General features: G+C 47.3%; 1 protein-coding gene across 1 annotated transcript; it reads right to left on the bottom strand.

Moving 5' to 3' along the window:
- Positions 1–207: 207 nt before the first annotated feature.
- On the bottom strand, positions 208–17,067 carry cep85l (centrosomal protein 85, like). The gene is made up of 13 exons (XM_038270537.1): positions 16,898–17,067; positions 10,974–11,135; positions 9,469–10,226; positions 8,128–8,213; positions 7,214–7,322; positions 6,981–7,142; positions 6,751–6,903; positions 6,088–6,242; positions 5,898–6,015; positions 5,762–5,812; positions 3,888–3,995; positions 2,264–2,432; positions 208–2,163 (listed from the first exon to the last, which is right to left on the bottom strand). Exons 1-13 carry the CDS (start codon positions 16,947–16,949, stop codon positions 2,009–2,011), a joined length of 2,238 nt encoding a protein of 745 aa, XP_038126465.1. The 5' UTR covers positions 16,950–17,067; the 3' UTR covers positions 208–2,008.
- Between the last annotated feature and the right edge of the window lie 1,986 nt (positions 17,068–19,053).

Genomic DNA, 19,053 nt, shown 5'->3' with positions numbered 1-19,053 from the left:
CTGCATACTCTCGCCACATGAGGCCGGCCATTGTTGTGCACCAGGAGGAACCCAGGACCCACTGCACCAGCATAGGGTCTGACGATGGGTGCAAGGATTTCATCCCGATACCTAATGGCAGTCAGGGTGCCGTTGTCTAGCCTGTATAGGTCTGTGCGTCCCTCAATGGATACGCCTCCCCAGACCATCACTGACCCACCACCAAACCGGTCATGCTGAACGATGATACAGGCAGCATAACGTTCTCCACGGCTTCTCCAGACCCTTTCACGTCTGTCCCATGTGCTCAGGGTGAACCTGCTCTCATCTGTGAAAAGCACAGGGCGCCAGTGGCCGACTTGCCAATTCCGGTATTCTGCTGCAAATGCCAATCGAGTTCCACAATGCCGGGCAGTGAGCACAGGGCCCAATAGAGGATGTCGGGCCCTCAGGCCACCCTCGTGAAGTCTGTTTCTGATTGTTTGGTCATTCACACCAGTGGCCTGCTGGAGGTCATTTTGTAGGGCTCTGGCAGTGCTCCTCCTGCTCCTCCTTGCACAAAGTTGTAACCTTTGTTACCAAAGTAGTAAATGGTCGTCTTGTTGTTGCCCCTCTAGTGCACCTGCTGTTAATTTCATTAAGACCAAAGCAGCTGAAACTGATAAACAACCCCTTCTGCTACTTAACTGACAAAATCAATATCCCAGAAGTTTGATTAACTTGATGCTATAATCTGATTACAAAGTGTTCCTTTAAATGTTTTGAGTAGTATACATATTCAGACAAACTAATAAATCTCCAAACACCCTGTCATAGCCTGTTGTAACCAGAATAACATTATGGTGTAATCTAGTTTACTGGGTGAACGGTGTTTGAACTGTAAAGTGCATAGAGATGATGTGTTGTGAATTGGCGCTGTATAAATGAGCTGAATTAAATTGGTGGATCAATGTACCTATTTAGGTGAAATCACCAGTCCTAATTTCACCAGGAAATAAAACAACAGGATTGGCTTTAAGAGGAGGAAGAGACAGAGGGCAGAGTTCATGGAGGAAAACCTGCTGCTGAGCCGGTTAGCTCTGAGAGAATGTTACCATGGTAACAGAAAAAGGTTGAGGAAACTGTGATTTCAGTAAACCTGCTTTGTGAAACTGAGCCTCGAACTCCAACCTCCCTGATCCTGATTCCTCCTAGAAACCAACACACAGTTGTGAACAGAATGAATGGTTTCCTACCATCAGAGAAATGCTGTGTTTGATCAGCTTGTGTGCCTGACCTGGAGTATTTGCAGACCCGTGCTCTCTAACACCCACAGAGGAAGAAATATGGAAGACACACTAATTCTCCTAAGCCTAGAAATCAGGTCCCTGATTCACCCTGCAAGTACCTGCAGGTCAGATTAAAGCGCATGGAGGGTCAGGGTCACACAGGCTTCCACGATCAGACACAGTAGAACCAAGCGACTGTATTCAGGTCCTTGTTAAACTGTTTTTAGATGTTGGACTAATCATGTAGACTAATTTATTTCTGTGTGTAAAAGACTCAAACAGGTCAGCACATCTAGGAGTTTTACTTCTCAGCTCAGTCATCCTACTCTGAACAGGAGAACCTGAACTGAAGCTAGGAGCACAGGCAACAGTAGGAATACTGAAGGCTTAGATTTAAACCGAAGGCTGAAACCAACCCTGATCCCAGTAGAAGCACTGGTCTGCTGGGATGGGGTCCCAGTAACTTTCTACAGGGTTTCAGGCTGGACTGCAGCAGAACAGTCGGCCTCAGTGACTTCTGTCAGTCGTTTCAGACACTCTGTTAGCCAAGAGCTTCTACGCCTTTGTAGCTGGTTTTATCCTTCCAGTAAACTCTGTGGTCCCCGGGAGCCGCTGCCACCTGTTGGATGGTCTCTGTTGGTTCTGAGGAAACTCTACGGGTCATCAGCTGATAGACCCATCAGAGCAGGTACCACAGCTGCTTCTAGTTCTGCTGCAGTGAGGGAGGTGTGCGGAGCAGAAAGGATCGTCTCTGAGTTCACTCAGCTCTCCTCCACATTGGGACAGCGTTCTGCCATGGTTCTCCTTAGCTCATCGATGCCTCTCCTCAGAAGGCCGACTTCAAGCAGCTTGGAGCTCAGCTCCTCTCCTGCTGCAGCAGCCTGAAGCTCCGGCTGGTCTGCAGAGACGCTGATAGCTGGAGAGAGACAAGGGGTCATTAGACCACAGGACATGAATCCAAGATCTGACTGGTGGCAGAGAAGAAGTAAAGCAGGGTTAGATGTTGTGGACGTTACATTTCATCCCTAGAAGAAGAGACAGGTTGGCCTCTTTGCCCTGGGCCTGGTGAGCCAGGATGCTGCAGAAACCTCGCAGGTCAAATAGACACAGTGACATCTCCTCCAACAGCTGCTCCACCTCCGACATCCGTCCTGGAGAGGAGACCTCCACCGCCTTCCCCTGGTCCTGGACAGCAGAGTTCAGATCAATTCATTCATAAACCAAGGTCTGAATAAAAGCCGAGAGCAGCTCATCATCATCTCTAAAACTAAAATAATACTTCCATAAATACAGCTGGATGTGCCAGGGATAGGCTCTGAACCTGCCACCATGTCTTTAAACTGGTTTTCCTTCGCCCTCTATGAATGAAAATGTTAATTTCACTGCTAAGCTGCTCACTCACTGTTGACAAGACGTATGCATCAAAATTTCGTGCATACATGAGGATAATAAAGTTTGTCTAAATCTAAAGATCTTTATGGGCAATGTGAGATCTTTAGCAACCAGGTTAGAAGAACTCTAAGCCCTAGCAAGGACCCAGTCAGATTATCGGTTATACAGTGTTAGGTGTTTCACTGAAACCTGGCTGCAGGATCATACCTCAGACTCCAGCATCTCTCGGCCAAGCTTTCTGACCATACCAGCAAACAGAGATTTAAAGAGGACTGGTAAATTCAAAGCAACTGATGGTGTCATCCAGGACATGTTAGTGTGATTCATCATTACAGTCCAGATATTGAACTCTGTGGTTTTTTGGCAATATTATTTGCCCAGAAAGTTCAGCAGTGTTCCGTTAGTAACCGTTTACTTTCCACCTTCTGCTGTTGCCGACACTGCAGGTGATGTAATCAGTTCTGCTGTTGATGAGCTACAGACAAAACAGCCAAATACATTTGAAGCAGTAACTAGTTATTTTAAAGTCGTATTTTCATTTCTGAATTGTCCCGAGTGGTTCCCGACTTTACCCGAGTGAATAAAGTGAATGTGATTGGCCGATTATCAAGGGGACTTCCCTACGACTTTAATCATTTCCCACTCTCTGCCAACAGTGTGTCAGTTGCCTTACCAGAGAAAACAACTGTTTAAAAAAATAAGCTGAGCGTAATCGCAACATTTGATTTCCCTCTGGGATTAATAAAGTTTCTTTGAATTGAAGTAAATTAAATTAAATGAGGCTAAGAACTGCAGTAGACTAGAGGTCAGTGGCTGCTCAGCAGATGGCAGCTCACACTTAGCCTGGTTCTGCTGGAGGTTTCTGTCTGTTCAAAGGGAGTTTTTCCTCTCCACTGTCACTACAAGCATGCTTAGTGTGAGGGATTGCTGAAGAGTCGATGAGTCGATGCAATCAACTGGTTTTCCTTAGATAGAAAACTGCTGACTGGATGATCTGGTGAACTATAAAAAGCCTTGAGATGAAATAAACCTATAGAAATAAACTGAACTGAATTGCTGCCCTCTGCTGGTGTCACACTGGAACCACATCATCACACCTGAATTGCTCAATGATTAGACATAAATCAGAAGGATAGGTTCGATATGTGGATGCTGCATGTTAAAGAGACCCGCAGCTTGAACCAAGCTAGCGCTGCTTACCCAGCAGTAAGGTCTGGGCAAGGAGTTTGACGGCTCAGAGCCCAGAACCAGAGATGAGGTTCTGGCCATACTGGCCAAGTTCTCCTCCTTCTGCAGAGAAGGTGCCAGTTGTGGATCAGCAGAACCTTGTTTCCTCTGCAGTCTGGCGCTGGTAGCCTAGCAGAAGAGAAATGTTGAAATGAGCAAAGTCTTCACAAACCATTCTGACATGTTTAGTCATAAGGATGAGTGCAGGAAGAAGGTTTCTCCTCCCTGCTGGATGAAGCCTGCTATTGCTAATGTGATCATAAAGATCTTAAACACAGACTTTAGTGTAGCAAACAGGGATGCACCAGGAGGAAGTCCAATAAAGCCTTTTATTAACAATTAAATTAAATTCTTTAATTGTCCAGCTTTAGTCCTCCTCCTCCTCCTCCTCCTCCTCCTCCTCCTCCTCCTCCTCCTCCTCCTCCTCCTCCTCCTCCTCCTCACATCAAAACATTATGTCTTTGGGAGACTCTGGCTATCAGGTATAACGGGCAGCCTAGAACCCAGCAGGTATAACGGGCAGCCTGGAACCCAGCAGGTAGAACGGGCAGCCTGGAACCCAGCAGGTAGAACGGGCAGCCTGGAACCCAGCAGGTAGAACGGGCAGCCTGGAACCCAGCAGGTAGAACGGGCAGCCTGGAACCCAGCAGGTAGAACGGGCAGCCTGGAACCCAGCAGGTAGAACGGGCAGCCTGGAATCCAGCAGGTAGAACGGGCAGCCTAGAACCCAGCAGGTAGAACGGGCAGCCTAGAACCCAGCAAGTAGACGGGCAGCCTAGAACCCAGCAGGTATAACGGGCAGCCTGGAACCCAGCAGGTAGAACGGGCAGCCTGGAACCCAGCAGGTAGAACGGGCAGCCTGGAACCCAGCAGGTAGAACGGGCAGCCTGGAACCCAGCAGGTAGAACGGGCAGCCTGGAACCCAGCAGGTAGAACGGGCAGCCTGGAACCCAGCAGGTAGAACGGGCAGCCTGGAACCCAGCAGGTAGAACGGGCAGCCTGGAACCCAGCAGGTAGAACGGGCAGCCTGGAACCCAGCAGGTAGAACGGGCAGCCTGGAACTCAGCAGGTAGAACGGGCAGCCTGGAACCCAGCAGGTAGAACGGGCAGCCTGGAACCCAGCAGGTAGAACGGGCAGCCTGGAACCCAGCAGGTAGAACGGGCAGCCTGGAACCCAGCAGGTAGAACGGGCAGCCTGGAACCCAGCAGGTAGAACGGGCAGCCTGGAACCCAGCAGGTAGAACGGGCAGCCTGGAACCCAGCAGGTAGAACGGGCAGCCTGGAACCCAGCAGGTAAAACGGGCAGCCTGGAACCCAGCAGGTAGAACGGGCAGCCTGGAACCCAGCAGGTAAAACGGGCAGCCTGGAACCCAGCAGGTAGAACGGGCAGCCTGGAACCCAGCAGGTAGAACGGGCAGCCTGGAACCCAGCAGGTAGAACGGGCAGCCTGGAACCCAACAGGTAGAACGGGCAGCCTAGAACCCAGCAGGTAGAACGGGTAGTCTGTGCTGACAGTGAAGCTGGGCTGTTGCTATAGATCAGGCTGTGAATCTCTCCAGAATTTGAGTCCAGATCCAATAAAGATGCGATCCAGTGAGGTTTTCAGATGCAACCTGGAGAATTATCTCATTTCAACCATAAACCCAGAACTGTTTCTGCAGGGATGGAATGAATCTACAGGTTCTAGGATTCAGTTCACTGAAAAGAACTCCTGTTCTCAGCTGAGCCATCATGCTGGGGTCAAACACAGCAAAGGACTCTGGTACTCTGTGCAGAGTTCCAGGGTACCAGAGTTACCCCCCCCCCCCCCCCCCCCCCCCCCTCCATGCTCCCTTTAAACCAAGACAATAGAGACATTCTGGTTCTGATCCAGACATCCAGAAGGTACAGTTTACCGTTAGCTGTGACGTTAGTCTCTCAATCTCCTCCTCCTGCATCCTCAGCACCTGTTGGAGGGGCAGCCATTAGTATGTTTCTGACTTCATTAGCTGAAGCAGTAGCTGCTCATAATGATGATGATGATGATGATACCCTGTTGCTGTAACGGTGCTGCTGCAGGAGCTGAGAGTTTTCCCCCTTTAGCATTTTGAAATCTTGCACCGGAAGCCGAACGCCATCATCCAGACACTGCTGCACCTTCTTCCTCAGACTGTCAACCAAACAGAGACGTCTGAGGTGGAGGCATGACAGGAAGTATGAGCGTGTAGGTCAAACACCTCACCTCTGAACAGATGCCATCAGCTGGTTCTCCGTCTTGGCTTGCATCTCAATCAAAGCGTCTTTCCTCTGGATCAGAGCACATCCTTCCTCTATGCTCCTCTGCAGCTGAAGCACCGTGTTCTCTAGATGCTGCTTTGTTTCTTCCAGCTTGTCCTGCTGACGTCACACAACATGAGATGAAGGACGGATAGGCATTTCTACAACTGGAGGATCCAAGGAAAAGCTGATAGAAAGCTGGAGAAGCCCCCTGTCAGCTTCCTACTGTGACAAACTCCTGTGTTTGATCCAATCAGTCATTGCCAACTAAATCATTTCAAGCATGAAGAACACTAGATCTCAATTTTTTGTTAATTATTTTTCCAATCAACAGCTGGAGTTTGTCAGCAGGATCTACTGGGAGCAGTTATATTTAGCGGCTTTTCAGACCCCTTATGCCCTTTGATTTCAAAAAAGCTCCTAGCGCCAAATCCAGCGACTTCTGCTAGTGGAGACTTACGTTAAACTAAGGGATAATAATGATATTCATGTATTTTACAGTGCTTTTAAAGAAAGAAAAACAATAACATTTATAGAAAATGAATAACTCATAGCTAAGAACTGAAAATGATTAAAGTAACAAGCGATAAATAAGGTGAAATGAAAAGTCTTAGAAAAGAGGAATTACCTGCTTGGACTGGACCTGCACCTGGCCTGGTGTGGGCAGGTCAGAGAGGTACTTCTCCAGGGTCTCGATCCGCTGCTGTCTCTCCTGGTTCTGCTCACTCTCTCTCTGGCACTTCTTCTTCAGGCTGGTGATGTAGCGGTCCCTCGTCTTTATCTGCTCACACAGAAGCTCCGTGATCAGACAGGGAAGCAGACATGTTGGTTCACATTGAATCCAGGGTTTAAACTCACCTTCTCCTCCAGTTTCCTCCTCTCCTCCTTATATTTCAGGATGACTTGCTTAAAGAACTGGTCCAGATGGAGAACTTCCAGCTCGGCCGCGGCTAGTTTCTCACCCAGTTCTTGCTCCCAGCCCAGCCTCTCCGCTCTGCAGGACGTCCTCACTGCTGCTTCCTAAACCACAAGCATTGCTTTGGTGAGTTGTGGAACATGTCAGAGAAGCTGAAGTCTCGTTGGCGTCTCACCTGGGCGTTTGGGGGGGTGAGCGGCCCCCTCTGGCCGACCAGAACCTGCTGAGCTCTCTGCTCGTTCTCTCTGATCCAGACTTGCAGCTGGAGGATTTGCAGCTTTTGACTGAAACACAGAAAGGTTTGGTTTCAGTCACAGCTCCCTAAAGGCAACCCTTAGACCAAACATCCTGGTGAAGATTCTCCGTCATCCAGGTCATAGTCAGTCCAAAACAGTAAAAAAAATAATCCGTTGGACTTTGTTTCCAAGTTTGAAGACGTTTCATTCCCATCCCTGAAGCTTTTTTCCAATCAAACATCATCATCGCAACCCTTGACAGGGGAACAGAAGACCTCACCTATTGGGCCAGGCCAACAATTCCTGCTAACGACCCCCCTTTCAGAGACATAGACAGGTATGGGGGATTGCAGGCTAACAAAGAAGCTAAACCACCCCCGTTCCAAAGGGATGGACCCGTTCATCCATTTCTATTTGCTAATTATCTAAACAAAAACAAGGCTTTGTTGTTCCACTCTATATATAAAACCTGGAACTTATTTCTGACATTTTTAATTGAAAAAGCTTCTCTTCCTGGATGGGAAGAGAAACGTCTTCAAACTTGGAAACAAAATCCTGTGGATTTTTTTTTGTTTTGTTACTTTTTTGAACTGCTTAGACGAAACACTTCAACACTCGTGGAAATGTTTGTCAAGCAGACGGATGGTGGACTGTGGGACAGCCTGGTTCTGTCCATCACTTTGTTGGAATGGACAGAACCAAGTGAGCTACACGTCCCTCTGCCACGGGATGGACTGGCTCTTCTTCGGCAGCGCTCAGAGGTTTTACCATTTGGTTCTTCCTCATGAAGCTGCAGGTTCAGACCCATCTTCCAGGTCTGGGTAGGAACGAGTGGTTGAGGCTCAGGCAGTACCTTTGGATCTCCACCTCTCTCTCCCTCAGAAGCTTCTCCTTCACCCTCAGCAGAGTGTTGGCAGGGATGGACCTTCCTCTGAGCGTCTGCTAGAACAAAAACACAGCAAACAGAACCAGGCATTAGAACATAGATCAATGCTGCACTTTGCTCATTGGGTCCAGGATCATGGAGCATTTCTGGGGGAGCAATTGGTTCTAATGGACTTGGGGGCCTGTTTTCCATGATGGAAAACCATTGGGCCATGTGTTCTACTGGCTCAGAAGCCTTTCTGCCATAGTGAGGCTTCTGCTTGGGCTGCCTGTAGGAACAGTGGATGGTGATCCAGAACAGCATCGACCAGCAGAACAATGGCCCACAGTTCCAGCTCTCCAGGAACTCAGCAGTTTGTGAAGAAAACAGGAAACCAACAAAGATTCAAGCAACCAGATTAGCTTCCAATTGAACTTTATGAGACAGCAGAAGGTCTGCTCTGGCTGTGGTTGGGGACCTCATCTAACCAACCCAAACTAGATCAAACTGGTTCCTTTAATCCCCAGAAGATGTGCTAACATTTCCATCATAAAAAGTGTGAGGGATTGCTGAAGAGCCATCTGCTGAGGCCGACTGGGGTTCAAGGAGACAGAAGCAGACAGAAAAAGAAGCCAGCTCCCATGTCTGAACCATTTCCTTGTTTTTGCTTTCTTTTCCTGTTATACTTTCTATCCCTGCTTTGGATTTGGCCTTGATGCGTCCCTATCCTCCAGCTTCAGCATCTGATGGAGCCCTCAGCAGTTCTTCGCCCCACTGCTGATCTAACAGAACAGGTGCAAACTGAGTTTAACAGGATGAACTAGAAAGAAAGAAATTAAAGTCTGTGTAAAGCTCTGCCTGCAGAGTCCACAGGGCTCCATCTAAACACGCCCCTTCTGTTCACCTCCAACCATCTACCCACTCGCTGCTCATGCTTCAGGAAGGCCAGGCTAGGCTAGCCTAGCTGCCACTTCCATCCTGACCATTAGGGTTGCCAAGTCTGAAAAGGTTTTGGTGAGGCACCGCCTTCCACCCCACAGACATTATGACTTTACTTTGGCTTATTATTGTGTGAACAGATTTTGTAAATATTGTAATCTTTAATGAGGGAATTTGGATTTTATCGTGTTTAGAGCAGCTGAAGAGTGAATCAGAGCAAAACAAATGAAAATAGAAAAGTTGAATGATAGGAACTTCCTCTATTGTTCTATTTACTGGGTTGGAATTTAATAACAGGTCCAAGGTCTGTGGAGGACAGCGGCTGCCCCCCCGAGCTGATCCTTGAACATGGGCACGTTCGCTACCTCCACGTGCAGCAATCATCCATACCTGCTGGAGTCCAGGCTCCTGATGCAGCAGGGAGAACGCGTCCACTCCCCCGTTCTCACCAGGCTCCGTTCCAGGGTCCAGTTTGGGCTGGTACTCCATCTGCTCGTTCAGCCACATCTGGGTTCGCACAGCCGGCTGGATGGGTGTGTCTATGGGTCGGTCCACCCAGTGCCCCTGCTGACCACCCCCATGCAAACTGTTGCACATGCAACTGTGCTTCACAGGAGAAGAATGAGAGGAGGACGGAGATGGATCTCTCCTCAGACCAGGAGACCTGCTGCTGTGTTTGAGGCCACAGGAGGGGTGGGAACCAGGAGATCTCTGCAGCGCGCTGCTGTACGCCGTGCTGGATGATAGAGGCAGGTGAAGCTTGACTTTAGAGTCTGTGTTTTTCCTTCTATACCCATAAAGCATACCTCTGTCCAGAGAGCCCTGGGCTCCTGTGCTGTAAACAGAGCAGGATGTCTTCATGGAGCTCTTCTCCACCCCTGAGGACAGCTTGGTAAAAGACAAGGACCTCCTGATGGGTGGATGGCCTCTTCTGTCCGTACTACTCTGGGCTTCTACAGTAGAGCTGAGGGGCTTACTAATCTTGCAGGACCTGTTCCAACAACTCAGGCTGTGGGATGAAGAGGACATCTTTAGGAAAACTCCAGGTGAGGATGAAGGAGAAGACATGGTAGCAGAAAGGAGGCCATCTTCCTCCTGCTGCGACAGAAGAAGGGTGGACAGGGGAGTCATACTGGAACTGGAGTCATCTGTGGACAGAAAAGCACGTTTCCATCAGGGGGAGAATCACTGCAGGCATTTTATTTCAAGCATATTTCAGCAGAACAATGATCTTCATCTGCATTTAATCTAAACTGAATCTATACTATTAACTTTCTACTCCATTTCTAGGAAGCTGCTAGTTCCTTGTTCTTTTTGGCTCAGCTTAGCTTTATAATGTTGCTGTTTTCCTTTATTGAAATGTATTTTCCTCATGGCAGACAGCAGCCCTTAGGAATAAATCTAGAGATTTAAGTTGTTCAGTAGGATGAGTTCCCAGAGCAGAGCTGCAGTTTCTCTGCTGTAATAGATTCAACCTTTAACCTCTATTCAGTAGGAGGAGAATCAACACTCTTGTTTTCTCTTTGGTTTGTTTTTTATTAAGAAATGATAATCATAATATTTGCCCTTAGTTTTTGTGTCTTTTTTGTCCATTCTTTCCAGATGGTGTAGAATCTATAGCAGATGGTTCTATGCATCAATAAATCAGGTGGTTTCTGAAAGTTACAGGTTCTTTAAAATGACTCTGAAAATGACATAGAAATGTACTGATAAAGAATATTTAATTTGTATTTTTGAATACTTAAGTATTTTCAACAGTGAATACTTTAATACTTTAACTTGAATAAATGTTTGACTGAGTAACTTTTACTTGTAGTTCAGTAATAGTTGACAGTGAGTATTAATACTTTTACTCAAGTACTACAGTTGAGTACTTCGTCCACCAGTGGACATACCTTCCAAACTGTCTGAGCAGTAAGTACCGATCCCTGTGTCCCCGCCGTCAGACACGGTGCTCTGTCTTCGTCCAGAACAAACCCTGCTTCCGGAGCAGAGGAGGCTGCCTTGCCAGGTGGACTCATGCCCCAGGGCCCACCCAACTGAGCCACAACTGGACCCTGAAACAAACCAGACACAAGCAACCAGAGGCCATTAAATGGTGGTTTATAGAGCAGCTGATGCCCAGGCAGGATGTTCTCCTGCATCACAAACATCAGCATGTTAACAAAGATGAGACTCTCAGTTATACAATGACCCCAATGTGGGGGAAGCTTGTTGCTTTGAACTCAGATTTATATTTGTCACATCAAGGTTAAAGAACATAACCTGAATGAGATGCTGCTGCAAAGTCTCATAAAAAGATCCAGAAATAAAACAAAATACAATAGGCTCTTGCAGCCTTCGCTGCTCGGGCCTAATGACCCCCAAAGAAGTGGAGGGAACGAGGCAGAAGACGAGGCAGAGGATGAGGCAGGGGACGAGGTGCGGAACGAGGCAGAGGATGAGGCAGGGGAAGAGGCAAAAAACGGGGCATGGGACGAGGCAGAGGATGAGGCAGGGGACGAGACAGGGGACCAGGCAGGGGACGAGGCAGGGGATGAGACAAGGGACCAGGCAGGGGACGAGGCAGGGGATGAGACAAGGGACCAGGCAGGGGACGAGGCAGGGGATGAGGCAGGGAAAGAGGCAGAGGATGAGGCAGGGAAAGAGGCAGGGGAAGAGGCAGGGGACGAGGTGCGGGACGAGGCAGGGGATGAGGCAGGGGACGAGGCAAGGGACGAGGCAAGGGACAAGGCAGAGGATGAGGCAGTGGAAGAGGCAGGGGATGAGGCAGGGAAAGAGGCAGGGGACGAGACAAGGGACGAGACAGGGGATGAGGCAGAAAAGAGGCAGAAAATGAAGCAGGGCACAAGGCAGGGGACGAGGCAGAGGATGAGGCAGAGGATGAGGCAGGGGATGAGGCAAGGGACGAGGCAGGGGATGAGGCAGGGAAAGAGGCAGAGGATGAGGCAGGGAAAGAGGCAGGGGACGAGGTGCGGGACGAGGCAGGGGATGAGGCAGGGGAAGAGGCAAGGGACGAGGCAAGGGACAAGGCAGAGGATGAGGCAGTGGAAGAGGCAGGGGATGAGGCAGGGAAAGAGGCAGGGGACGAGACAAGGGACGAGACAGGGGATGAGGCAGAAAAAAGGCAGAAAATGAAGCAGGGCACAAGGCAGGGGACGAGGCAGAGGATGAGGCAGGGGATGAGGCAAGGGACGAGGCAGGGGACGAGGCAAGGGACGAGATAGGGGATGAGGCAGAAAACGAGGCATGGGACGAGGCAGAAAATGAAGCAGGGCACAAGGCAGGGGACGAGGCAGAGGATGAGGCAGGGGATGAGGCAAGGGACGAGACAGGGGATGAGGCAGAAAACGAGGCATGGGACGAGGCAGAAAATGAAGCAGGGCACAAGGCAGGGGACGAGGCAGAGGATGAGGCAGAGGATGAGGCAGGGGATGAGGCAAGGGACGAGGCAGGGGATGAGGCAGGGGACGAGGCAGGGGATGAGGCAGGGGACGAGGCAGGGGATGAGGCAGGGGACGAGGCAAGGGACGAGGCAAGGGACAAGGCAGAGGACGAGGCAGTGGAAGAGGCAGGGTATGAGGCAAGGGACGAGGCAGGGGATGAGGCAAGGGACGAGGCAGAAAACGGGGCATGGGACGAGGCAGAGGATGAAGCAGAGGACGAGGCAGGGGACGAGGCAGATTACGAGGCAGAGGACGAGGCAGAGGACGAGGCAGGGGAAGAGGCAGGGGAAGAGGCCAAATGTGGCAATGAATGAAGCCGTGAATGAGACTGACTGAGGCTTTGAATGAAGCAACGAATTGGATCAAATTAATCTAATTCCAATTGAATTGATTGGATCATGTCCTGATTAATTCTGTACAAAACCTGTCAGAGTGAGACTGTGTCACTGGAAAACCATAGATAATGATACAGTGATTTATGTTAGAGATTTTATCATGCCATTTGGAAAACTGAATTCTTTCATAAGTAGTAGTTTTTTGTGATGGTGGTCAGTCCCATTAACATTTGTGAATGTTAGTAAATCCTTTCTGTATGAACGAATCAGTCAGTTCTGTAGTACATTCCAGCTTTTACCACATCTGACAGTTGGCCAAACCTTTCTTGCACAGCAGCATTTTGAAACAGTAATCCATACCTTTGTTACACCTCACTACTCTGCAGTGAGACTACTGTAATACGCTTTATTTAAGGTTGATCCAGCAAAATGCAGCCGCATGCCTTTCAACTGGAGCTTTTCAGAGGGAGCACAGGACTCCCATCCTGGCCTCCCTTCATTGGCTGTCTGTTCATTTTAAAATTATTTTATTTGTTTTTAAGTCTCTAAAATGCCCCTCCTTAAATCTCTCAGCTTCTTCACCCCTATGCTCCCACTCTGTACCTGCTGACAACACAACACACCAACACATAAAAACAGAGCAATTACACAGATAGAGAAATGTTAATAGAATAGACATCCATTATCTGTTCTAGGTTGTGTCCCTCTCTTCTTGTCCCTTTTCTTCTTGTTTTCCTCTCTATGTTTTGTACTCAGCTGACTTTTCATGCTGTCTCTAAAGGAATGAAAGATTGTTTCCAAGCACTAAGCTCACTTAGCTGATTGCTCCTTCCTGTGTTTCCAAAAAGGCCAAAGTAAATAACCCAGTCCTTCTTTTCACTGTAGACAAGCCATGATCTGCTTATCTGTTCTCCATTGTCATCCATCCATCCATCCATCCATCCATCCATCCATCCATCCATCCATGAGCCTAGAAACCCAGCAGGTAGAATGGGCAGCCTAGAACCCAGCAGGTAGAATGGGCAGCCTAGAACCCAGCAGGTGGAATGGGCAGCCTAGAACCCCAGCAGGTAGAATGGGCAACCTAGAACCCCAGGAGGTAGAATGGGCAGCCTAGAACCCCAGGAGATAGAATGGGCAGTCTAGAACCCCAGGAGATAGAATGGGCAGCCTAGAACCCCAGGAGGTAGAATGGGCAGTCTAGAACCCCAGGAGATAGAATGGGCAGCCTAGAAACCCAGCAGGTAGAATGGGCAGCCTAGAACCCCAGGAGATAGAATGGGCAGTCTAGAACCCCAGGAGATAGAATGGGCAGCCTAGAACCCCAGCAGGTAGAATGGGCAGCCTAGAACCCCAGCAGGTAGAATGGGCAGCCTAGAACCCCAGCAGGTAGAATGGGCAGCCTAGAAACCCAGCAGGTAGAATGGGCAGCCTAGAAACCCAGCAGGTAGAATGGGCAGCCTAGAAACCCAGGAGGTAGAATGGGCAGCCTAGAACCCCAGCAGGTAGAATGGGCAGCCTAGAACCCCAGCAGGTAGAATGGGCAGCCTAGAACCCCAGCAGGTAGAATGGGCAGCCTAGAAACCCAGCAGGTAGAATGGGCAGCCTAGAACCCCGGGAGATAGAATGGGCAGCCTAGAAATGATGGAGTTAGAATGGGCAGCCTAGGAACCCAGCAGGTAGAATGGGCAGCCTAGAACCCAGCAGGTAGAATGGGCAGCCTAGAACCCAGCAGGTAGAATGGGCAGCCTAGAACCCAGCAGGTAGAATGGGCAGCCTAGAACCCCAGCAGGTAGAATGGGCAGCCTAGAAACCCAGCAGGTAGAATGGGCAGCCTAGAACCCCGGGAGATAGAATGGGCAGCCTAGAAATGATGGAGTTAGAATGGGCAGCCTAGGAACCCAGCAGGTAGAATGGGCAGCCTAGGAACCCAGCAGGTAGAATGGGCAGCCTAGAACCCAGCAGGTAGAATGGGCAACGACTCTACTCCAAGCTCCTCCCAGGTAACTGAGCACCTCACCCGATCTCGAAGGGTGCGCCCAGCCACCCTGCGAAGGAAGCACATTTCGGCCGCTTGTATTTGTGATCTCATGATCATAGGTGAGGGTGGGAACATAGATTGATCGGTAAATCAAGAGTTTTGCCCACCGACTCAGCTCCCTCTTCACCACGATAGACCTATACAGCGACCACATCACTGCCAACGCTGCACTAATCATCTGCAAACAGCAAAGTTGATATCCTGAGGTTCCCAAAGCGGTCATTTTACTAAAGCACACCCTTCGGTCCCCCTTTTTAAAGATAGGGACCACCACCCCAGTCTGCCAATCCAGGGGTACTGTCCTCGACCACCACGCGATACTGCAGAGACATGTCAGCCAAGACAGTCCCACAACATCCAGAGACTTAAGGTCTGTGACTGTGACTTCCGCCTGGCTGATCTGCGAGTCCACCTCTAAGTCCCTAGCCCCTGCCTCCTCCTCGGAAGGCGTGACGATGGGAGTGAGGAGATCCTCGAAGGACTCCTTCCCCTGCCTGACAACATCCCTAGTCTATGTCAGCAGCTCTCCACCCACACTGTAAACAGTATTGGTGAAGCACTGCTTCCCCCTTCTAAGGTGGCGAACAGTTTGCCAAAATACTTTCGAGGCAGACCAATAGTCCTCCTCCCTGGCCTCCTCGAACTCCTCCAAGACCCGAGTTTTTGCCTCTGCCACCGCACGAGCCGCAGAACAGTTGACCTGCCGGGAACATCTTAGCTTGCACTTGCTACAAGGCCGGGTAGGCCACCTTCTTCAGCTTGACGGCATCCCTTACTTCGGGTGCCACCACCAGATTCAGGGATTGCTGCCACGACAGGCACCAGAGACCTTGCGGCCACAGGTATGAACGGCCGCATCGACATCGGAGGATGAAAACATGGACCACTCCGACTCCATGTCTCCGACCTCGCTATTATTTAATTTGGATGAAATAATAGCTGCATGAATCATGACAGCAGACAAGATAGAGGAGAGCAGGAGGCGGGGTTACCAATCTACTCGCTCTGGAGAGCAGAGTTCGCTGCTTGTTGTCTATATGCTTGTTGTCGACTATGTTGTCGCCAAAGTCTCCGGTAGCAGAAAAAAGGTGCTAGATTTGTCGCTATGCGCTTTTTAGAAATCAAAGTGCTAGAGGGGTCTGAAAAGTGGCTAAATATAGCGACTAAAGCGCTAAGTTGGCAAAACTGCTCTTTGCATGGTTTGTTTTCAAATGGTTTGCTGCTGTCTGTTTGGACCTTTCTGAACATGTGCAGCAAATGGACTGATCCAATATGGGGGACACTGAAGGGGGGGGGCTGAGACACACTTAATATTATAAACGTTCTGATGGCATTTTAGAGAAAGGATTTTATCAAAAACATAATTAATGTGCACAAATAAGGAATAGTTGTATTAACCAATTGTGTAAAAGGAGTTTTATGGGTCCCCCAGGAACTTGAGACAACTGCCCAATATACATATATATATTTTTTCCCCTAATGGTAAATCCCCCCTTGCTTGCTGCAGGTACGGAAGCTCACAGGAGACACAGCTTTTTCAGTTACGGCTCCTCATTAGACAATCCTCCTCACTGTTTTTCAAACTCGTCCTAAAACCTATTTTTATTCTTTGGCTTTTAACACAGCATGAGACTCTCTGATTTAGCATTTTTTTTTTATTGTTTTTTTTTTTTAATTAGTTAATTGTATTCTAATTGTTTCATTCCTTTAAACTTCTATGTTGTTTTTACACAATTTCAACTTTACCTGATATGTGCAGCACTTTGTGGCAGCTGTAGAGGTTTTAAAAGGCTTTATATATAGAGCTGAGATTTAATCCACTCTAGATTAATAATCTGCCAGCATCCTGTCCAGGTGATGCTCTCTGGGCTCCAGGTCTCGTGGAATATATACATATATATTAGGAAAGTTTTAAACATCCAGAGATGTTTGTTGTGTCAGAGTAAAGCGGAGTGGGCTTTAAATGAAGGGCCCCGGAGCGGGCCAGCGATCATTACCTGCTGGGGGCCCTTCAGGTCCGGATTCAGCGTCGCTTCGGTTCCACATCATCTGCAGAAGAAACCGGAACCCAGAAAAAAGATGAGAAGAGCTGCTGATAAAGCCGGTACCGGTACCGGTACCGATCGGGACAGAAGCTGGTTCGGAGCCGCTCAGGCTGCTGGTCTGTCAGCAGATCTTCCTCCTCCTCCTCTTCCTCAGCACGTAGCCATGACGCTCCTCCTCTTCCTCTGCAGCAGCAGCTCAGTCTGCATGGACTGCCTTTGTTCCCTTCATCCTCCGCTATGTGTTTGGGCTTTAACATTTTAAATATGTAATTTTAACACCAAATGAGGAGCTCTTTAAGCTGGGCACCGTTTCATTCACAACACCTGTCCCATCAACCAGGAATCAGAAATACTTTAATAATCCCAGGGAGAAATTACTTTAGTTACATTACTCCATCTGTAATAGAGGGACTATAGGACCAGTTTGATATAATACAATTTAATACTATACATAAGGGGGTCCCCGCTCCATCTGGCCATCGGTTTGGGGGTCCTTGGCCTGGAAAACCTTGAAGACCCCTGATCTAACAAGTCCTTGCCAGCATGGCTGTATAATTTTGCAGGTCCAATCAATGTGTAAATAACCGGCCTTCTCTTCACCACTTCCTCCAACATAGAGCCGGTTTATCTAGTTATGTCCTTGGTTTAAGAATTATCTTGTCAGCAGTTTCCAGGAAAAGTTTCTCCAAAATAAAGACTCAGTTTTATACATGTCTTTATATATTAGTTTCCATTTCATTTTCTGCAATCTATAACTTTAACTTAACATTCACAGATATTTTAATTAAATATTATCTAGTTGACTAAAAAGATTTTTGTATTATGCATTAGATTCTTTTACCATAAAGCTAATAAAGGAAGGACAAAATTCAGAAACCAAAAGCAAAAAGTTTCTCATATCACCTCTCTAATTTATTTCAGCCCTCCCACGATACAAATTAAAGAATAATTACTTGATTTTATTGTGTGTGTGTGTTTTGTATTTTTTATTTTATTTTTTTTATTTATTCATTTATCTTTCATTATAATTCTGTTGTATTTGACATATGTAATTATAGATATCTTTGGTTTTCGTTTTTTTCTCTCTCTTTCTGAAGTGTACTTGAAAGAAAAGAAAAAATATATTAAGAAAAGTGTTAGGAGGTATGATTGACTATATGTTATGCTGTATTATACTTTAATTTTTGAGTTTGTCATTGTTACTGTTCCAAATAAAGTTATTAAAAAAAATATCCTTGGTTTACCCAGGATTCATTGCGAGACCAAGCAAGCCGTGGTCAGAGAAAAGGTTACTTGGCGCCGAACAGTGGTGAAAATTGGAAGTGCAGTTTAATATAATCCAGTCTGTGAATAGTTCCATCTGAAATGAATGAAAATAGTTGTTTTAATTGTTATTGAGTCAGATATGTGGCGGTAATGTTTGGTTTATCTAAAGGTTTTTATCTGTTACTGATTAAATGGGTTTGGCTGCAATTTAAGGACAGATTCTAATATATCTGCAGAGTGGGGACCATAAATCTGATAGGATTCAGATTTTTTTATTGCTGTTTTGCAAAATATGCTTAACTAAGTATTTTTTGTTATTGAATATAAGAGATTTTGCAGGTATATTTTATACATACATTGTTTAGATTTACTTATATATTTCTACCATTTTTATTGAATAGAATAGAAAATCCCTTTACTGTCTGACAATGGGCAAATTTACAGCAGCAAAAAGATTATTGAAAATGGTCACACAATATTATTTTATAAATAAAATAATAAGTTGTAGTGATTCATTATCTGCATTGTTACGTATTGAAAAGGGATGTACAAACAGCCATCAAAATATATTATATGGGATTATGGCTGTTCATCATAGAATATGTGAAGAAAATAAAAATGTATTATTTTGGACTGCTGCTCATATTTTGGGAAATGAGAGTACAGATAGTTTGGCTAAGGATGCTATTAAAAAAAGATGCTGATATGCCAGTAAAGTGATCAAAAAGTTTAGCTTGGAGAGAAAGCAAGAAGATATGCAAAATTAGGTGGGATATAAATAAATGAATCTAATAAATGTAAGTAATTTGCATAGGAAATAAAATACAGTCAATGTAGCAAGT

Source organism: Cyprinodon tularosa, unplaced genomic scaffold (assembly GCF_016077235.1).
Source record: "Cyprinodon tularosa strain WSP-4 unplaced genomic scaffold, ASM1607723v1 ctg764, whole genome shotgun sequence".
Lineage (NCBI taxonomy): Eukaryota > Metazoa > Chordata > Actinopteri > Cyprinodontiformes > Cyprinodontidae > Cyprinodon > Cyprinodon tularosa.
This window is presented reverse-complemented; position numbering and strand designations above follow the sequence as displayed.